The following is a 7,305-nucleotide window of genomic DNA, read 5'->3' as shown; positions in this document are numbered from 1 at the left end:
AATTGTTAGAGGTAAATGAGATTGATTGTACAACATATCAAAATCTCTGGGACACCATAACAGCAGTAATTAGCAGAAAATTCATTGCATGGATCTCACTCAGGAAAAGAATAAAAGTCAAAAACTAAAGGACCTAACATTACATCTCAAAGAATTAGAAAAAGAACAGAACAACGTCAAAAGTAGTAGAAGATAGGAAACACTTAAAATCAGAGCTTATATCAATGGAATAAAGCAAAAGAAACAATTCAAAAATTGATAAAACAAAATGTTTTTTTTGAAAATGTAAACAAAATAGATAAAATCTTAGCCACACTAACAAAGGAGAGAGAAAATTCAAATTAAATAAATTCATGATGAAAAAGGAAATATGCAGACACAACTGCAATAAATAGCATAATGAAAAGGAGCACAGCACAGCTATCCTGAGCCCTGTTAGCTTTGCCTTCTCCCAGTGTTACTGGAAATGTTAGGCTCAAATGACAGCATCACTGAGAATAACTTCTTTGAGGAGGAATTAGATGAGGAAAATGTGATTTTAACCCTGGTCCCCATTAGAGAGAAACCTAAACAAGAACTTCTAATGGAAACACATGTTTCTTCAACTGCAGATATCAAACATGCAGTTCACCTTCCACAAATGAATGAACAATTCAAAGTTTCCCCAAAGCCTAACTGTAAAATACCACTCCTTCCCTTGCCAACAATTTTGCCTCAAATTAATAAGGTTTCTCAGGGCACTTTGCAAAACTGGTGCCAACAATTTAATTTGAGTACCGATGGCCAGAAAACAGAGATTTATTTGAGGCTCCAGAAGCATGCATACCCTGAACAAAAATATGATATTTCTGAAACATTTCAGGAGGCCAGCCTGAGGCCGTGTTCCAGGAAATGCAAGGAAGTGGCTGATGCAACAGGACTAGAGAAAGGTCATAATAAGGTTAAGAAAGAGGACGAGGCTAATATAGTTGAAGTGATAACTTCAGCTCAGGAGTCTATGTTGGCATCTTGGGCAAGGATCGCTGCAAGGGCTGCTCAGCACAAGGCTGTGAATTCCTGTCCCATCCCTACTTCTGTGGAGGCCTTTCTACTACAAACCTCTGGTGTCAGGTGGTGTGTGGCTCATGGCCAACTTCTCTCTGCAGACACAGCAGGCTGGGTTTGCCTACAGTTCCACGCAGGTCAGACCTGGGTCCCTGACACTCCCAAGAGGATGATTTCTCTCTTCCTGTTACCAGCCTGTACATTTCCATCCCCAGGACTAGAAGATAATATGTTATGCCCTGAATGTGTAAAAAGGAATAGGAAGATGATGAAAGGATTAATTATGATGGGAGAGAAAAAGCAATGCATTGTAGGAGACCAGAAGGTGCCACCTTAAGCAGTGTTGAAGTCTTATTTTGGTCTGAAGGCAATTGAGAAGAAACAGGAAAAAAGCTCTCTACCTTCCCACTCTTGGCCCCAAAATAGGACATAAATTTTGCAAAAATTTCTCTTTCCTTACCAGGACAAGTGGTGGACAGCTCATAGGTAAATCTTCATGCAAATTGATAATTTCTGGGCTGTGTCCTGACCATCTTCAGTGTCTCCTGATCACTTCTCAGACTCAAGAATTAACTGTGAACTTTATTGGTTTTTCTTTTTTTTTTTTTTTTTTCCTGTGGTGCAGGAGATTGATCTCAGGGGCACTCAACCAGAGTCACATCCCCAACCCTATTTTGCTATTTTGTACTTTATTTAAAGACAGGGTCTTACTGAGTTATTTAGCTCATTACTGTTGCTGTGATGGGTTTTGAACTTGAGATCCTCCTATTCCAGCCTCCTGAGCCCCTGGGATTACAGGCGTGTGCCATCATGCCCAGCTAGACTTTCTTTATTTTAAGCAGGACTAGGTTTATGGGGAAACTGAGTTCTCCAGTTGCTGCTTTTAAATATTATTTTTTTATGTATACTGAGGATTGAACCAAGGATAGTCTAACACTAGGCTGTAACCCTAGCCCCCTTCCTCTTTTTTCATGTTTGTTTGGTACTGGGGATTGAACCCAGCGGTGCTTAACCACAGAACCACATCCCCTGTCCTTTTAATTCTTTAAATTTTGAGACAGGGTCTCTCTGAGTTGCTTAGGTCCTTGCTAAGTTGCTGAGGCTGACTTTGAACTTGCAATCCTCCTGCCTCAGCCTCCTGAATTGTGCAATTACAGGCATGTACCATACCCAGCAAACATAGTCCCTTTTTATTTTTATTTTAAGACAGGGTCTCACTAAATTTCTAAGGTTGTATTCAATCTTGCAATCCTGCCTCAGCCTCATAAGTAGCTGGGATCACAGGTGTGTAACCCACACTTGGCTCCAATATTAACATTTTCTATTAGTGTGGTACATTTGTTACAATTGATGAGTCACTATTGGTACCTTATTGATTAACTAAGTGTACAGTTTGTATTTGGTTTCATTCTTTTTGTTGAAAATTTTAGGATTTTATTCTTTTTGTTCAACATTTTAGGATTTTTTTTCTTGTTGTTGTTACCAGGGATTGAACTCAGGGGCACTTAACCACTGAGCCATATTACCAGCCCTTTTTTGTACTTTATTTAGTGGCAGGGTCTCAGAGAGTTGCTTAGGGCCTCAGTAAATTGCTGAGGCTGACTTTGAATGCTCCTGTCTCAGCCTCCCAAGGTTCTGGGATTATAGTTGTATGCCACCATGCCTGGCACATATTAGAATTTTGATTTTTTTTTATTGTAGTACTTGGGATTGAACCCAGGAGTACTCTACCACTGAACTATATCCACAGCACAGCCATTTTTAGTTTTTATTTTGAGATAGGGTCTCATTAAATTGCACAGGCTGGTTGAGGGTGCACACCTGTAATACCAGAGACTTGGGAGGTTGGGTCAAGAGGGTTGCAAGGTTGAGGTCAGTCTTAACAACTTAGCAAGACACTGCTAAAAATAAAAAGACTAGGGGTATAGTACAGTGGTAAAGCAGCCCTGGGTTCAATCCCTCTGTACCAAAAAAAAAGTTACTGGGGCCAGTTTTGGATTTGCAATCTTCCTGCCTCAGGCTCCCAAGTAGCTGGGATTATGGGTGTGTGCCACCACACCAGCTACTGACTGATGTTTGACATGTATGCAACATTCTGTATGATACTTCATGAAGAATAGCTTCTCTGCCCTATTCCTCCACCCCTCAGTTCTACCTGGTTCTTCTTCCCCTCAATCCTCTGTAAATCAGATCTTTTTATCATCCTCATAAGTTTGCCTTTTCTAGAATGCTTTATACTTAGAATCATGTCACATGTATTTAAAATTGTCTGAAATGTGCATTTAAGGTCTCTCCATGTCTTCATGGATCTTTTTTTTTTTTAGCGATAAGTAATATTCCATTCTCAAGATGTACCACAGGTGTATTCATTCACCTACTGACAGACACGTTGGTTGCTTCAAGTTTTGGCAGTTACTAATAAAGTGCTATAAACATCAAGAAAATAGCATAATGAGAAATTACTTTGAAAATCTGTATTCCAACAAAGTAGAACACATTGATGACACTGACAAATTTCTAGACACATATGATCCTCCAAACTAAATCTGGAGGACATACACAATTTAAACAGATCAATTTCAAGCAATGAAATAGAATAAGCCATCAAAATCCTATGAATCCAGAAAAGCTCAGGGTAAGAGTTATTCTCAGTTGAGTTCTATAAGACCTTCAAAGAAGATCTCATTCCAATACTCCTCAAAGTATTCCAGAAAATAGAAAAGGAGGAAACACTTGCAATCTGATTCTGTGAAACAGTATCACTCTGATACCAAAATCAAAGACACATCAAAGAAAGAAATCTTTAGACTGATATCTCTGATGATTATAGATGCAAAAATTCTTAACAACATTTCAGCAAATCTCATACAAAATCATATAAAAAAGTTAGTGCTCCATGATCAAGTGGGGTACACTCCAGGAATGCAAGTTTGGTTCAACAACTGTAATAATGTAATGTGTGAAATTCATCAATTCAATAGATTTAAGGTAAAGAGTCATAAAATTATTTCAATAAAAGTAGAGTAAGTGTTTGACAAAATACAACACCCCTTCATACTCCAAGTAATAGAAAACATAGGGACAGTAGGAACCTACATCAACATTATGAAGGCTACTTATGCTAAGCCCACAGCCCACATCATTCTTAATGGAGAAAAACTGAAACATTCCCTTTAAAAACTAGAACAAGACAGGGATGCCCTCTCTCACCACTTCTATTCAACATCATTCTTGAAATACTTGTCAGAGCAAATAGACAGACCAAAGAAATTAAAGGGATATAAATAGGAAAAGAACTAAAATTATCACTATTTGACAATGACATGATTCTATATTTAGATGATCCAGAAAACTCCACTAGAAAACATCTAGACCTAAGAAGTGCATTCAGCAAAATTGAAGAATAGAACATCAACATGTATAATTCTAAAGCATTTTATTTCATAAGCAATGTAATATCTGGAAGGGAAATGAGGAAAACAACTCTGTTCACAATAGCATCAAAAAAATAAAATACTTTGTAGTTAATCTAATCAAATAGATGAAAGATCTCTACAATGAAAACTAGAGACATTAAAGAAAGAAATGTATGAAGATCTTAGAATATGAAAAGATCTCCCATGTTCTTGGATAGGAAAAATTAATATCATCAAAATGGCCATACTTCCAAAAGTGTTATACATATTTAATGCAATTCCATTTAAAATCCCAATGACACATCATATAAATACAAAAAGCAATCATGAAATTTATGTCAAAGAACAAGAGACCCAGAATAGTCAAAGCATGTCAAAGCAGTCCTTTACAGGAAGAATGATGTAGGAGGTATCACATTACTAGACACACACTAAACTTCAGTTTAGTATCACAATACTAAACACTACTACAGAGGAAGAGTTACAATAACAGCATGTTACTGGCACCAAAATAGACAGGTAGAACAATGATACAGATAGAAGACACAGAGATATACCCACATAATTAGTTATCTCATACTAGAAAAACATGGCAAAAACTTACAATGGAGAAAAGATAGCCTATTAAATGAATGGTGTTGGCAAAACTGGAAATTCATATGCAGTCAAATAAAATTAAAACCCTATTTCTCAGCCTGTGCAAAACTCAACTCAAAATGAATGAAGAATCTAGGAACTAGGTATGAGACCCTTCACCAAACAGAATAAAATATAGCCTCAAATCTCCATCACGGTGACCAAGGACGAGATTTCCTCAACAAGACTCACATAGCACAAGAAATAAAAGCAAGAATCAATAAATGGGATAGATTCAATTGAACAGCCTTTTCTCAGCAAAGGAAATAATCAATAATGTTAAAAGAAAACCTACAGAGTGGGAGAAAATCTTTTCCACACATACTTCAGACAGAGCACTAATCTCCTAAGAGCATCAAGAACTTAAAAAAACTTTACACCAAAATACAAAGAAACCAATTAATACATGGGCTAAGGAATGGTGCGGACACTTCACAGAAGATATACAGGTTATCAACACATATATGAAAAAGTGATCATCATCCCTAGTAAGTAGAGAAATGCAAATTAAAATCACACTAAGCATTTGGTTAACTCCAATTAGAAGGGCTAATATTTAAAAAAAAAGCCATAATAAATGTTGGCATTGATGTGTTGAAAAAGTCACACTCATACATTGCTGGTAGAGTTGCAAATTGGTGCAGCCACTCTGAGAAGCAATATGGAGATTACTCAGAAAAGTTGGAATGGACCCACCATTTGACCCAGCTATCCCGCTCCTCAGTTTATGTCCAAAGGACTTAAAATCAGCATACTACAGTGATGCAGCCACATCAGTGTTCATAGAAGTTCAAGTCACAAAAGCTAGATTATGAAACCAACCAAGATGCTCTTCTATAGCTGAATGGATAAAGAAACTATGGTACATATACAAAATGGAATAATATGCAGATATACAGAAGAATAAAATTATGGCATTTGCTGGTAAATGGATGAAGTCAGAAATTATCATGCTAAGCAAAATAGGCCAAGCCCAAAAAACCAAAGGCTGAATGTTTTCTTTGATAATTGAATGAGGATATATAAAGAGGTGGGGTAGGGAGAAGTGAAGAATGAAGGAACTTTCTTTGGTGTAGTGGAAAATGGGACAGGAGGGGTGGGGGAAAGAAAGATAGTAGAATGAGACTGCATTACCATATGTCTATGTGTGAGTACATGAATTATATGAATCTACATTGTGTGCAACCATAGAAATAAAGAGTTGTACCCCATTTGTGTACAATGAATCAAAATGCAGGGAATTCTCATATATAATAGTACAATCATGAATAAAAGATTACTGAAATGAAGAATCTGATTCAGTAGTTCTGGAATGGAATTGGGTTTTCTGAAAATGTAACAATTTCTCTAGTTATTCCAAGGCCATAGTGGAATTAGAGAAACTTTTTAAAGGCAATGAGGTTGACCACATAAAGGAAATATTTACTAGTGAATTTGAGTTCAGAAATTTTATGATATTTATGTATGTTATTAAAATATCAAATAGCAACAACAATCCTATTTGACTATTTAGTTTATGCTTTGTTCTTCAAATTAGAATATTTTAATATATAAAATCAAAATTATACATATTTATGTGATAAAGTTTTGATACATGTATATATTGTATTATATTTATAAAAGGATAAATATCTAGCTTTTCAAACAATTGTCAGTTTTATGTAATCTTACTGGTTCTTTTTAGTTATACATGACAGTAGAATCCATTTTTATGAACTTATATAAGCATGGGATATATCCTATTCTAATTAGAATGACAATTGTGGGTGGACATGATGGTGGAACTCACTTAGGTATTTTATATATATACACTGATTTTCATTGTACGGATACTTCACCTCTTTTATAAGGTTGATTCCTAAGTAGTTTCTTTTTTTTTTTTTGAGGCTATTGTGAAAGGGATAGTTTTTCTAATTTATATTGAAGCTGATTCATTATTTATGTATAGATTAATTCTACTATCTTTTCTATTTATATTATCTTCCCTTCCTTTTTTCACCATTTTCTAATCTTATGAACTTTTCTTACCCTCCTCCAGTCTATGTAGTTTAGATTTCACATATCAGCAAAATATCCCAACCTTTGGATTCAGGAATTGGTTTATTTTACTTAGCATAATATTCTTTAGATCCAACCATTTACTGGTAAAAGTCATGGAGTCATTCTTCTTTATGGCTGATTAACAATGCATTGTGTATATATGCCCCAA

The 7,305-nt window shown here is 35.8% G+C and overlaps 1 protein-coding gene across 1 annotated transcript; it reads left to right on the top strand.

Moving 5' to 3' along the window:
• Positions 1-466: 466 nt before the first annotated feature.
• LOC124975645 (developmental pluripotency-associated protein 2-like) lies at positions 467-1,381 on the top strand. The gene has a single exon (XM_047538248.1). The coding sequence runs from the start codon at positions 467-469 to the stop codon at positions 1,379-1,381; it is 915 nt and encodes a 304-aa protein (XP_047394204.1).
• The last annotated feature ends 5,924 nt before the right edge of the window (positions 1,382-7,305 follow it).

This window comes from Sciurus carolinensis, unplaced genomic scaffold, assembly GCF_902686445.1.
Source record: "Sciurus carolinensis unplaced genomic scaffold, mSciCar1.2, whole genome shotgun sequence".
NCBI lineage: Eukaryota > Metazoa > Chordata > Mammalia > Rodentia > Sciuridae > Sciurus > Sciurus carolinensis.
The sequence above is the reverse complement of the archived record's forward strand: the minus strand, read 5'-3'. Positions and strand labels throughout refer to the sequence as shown.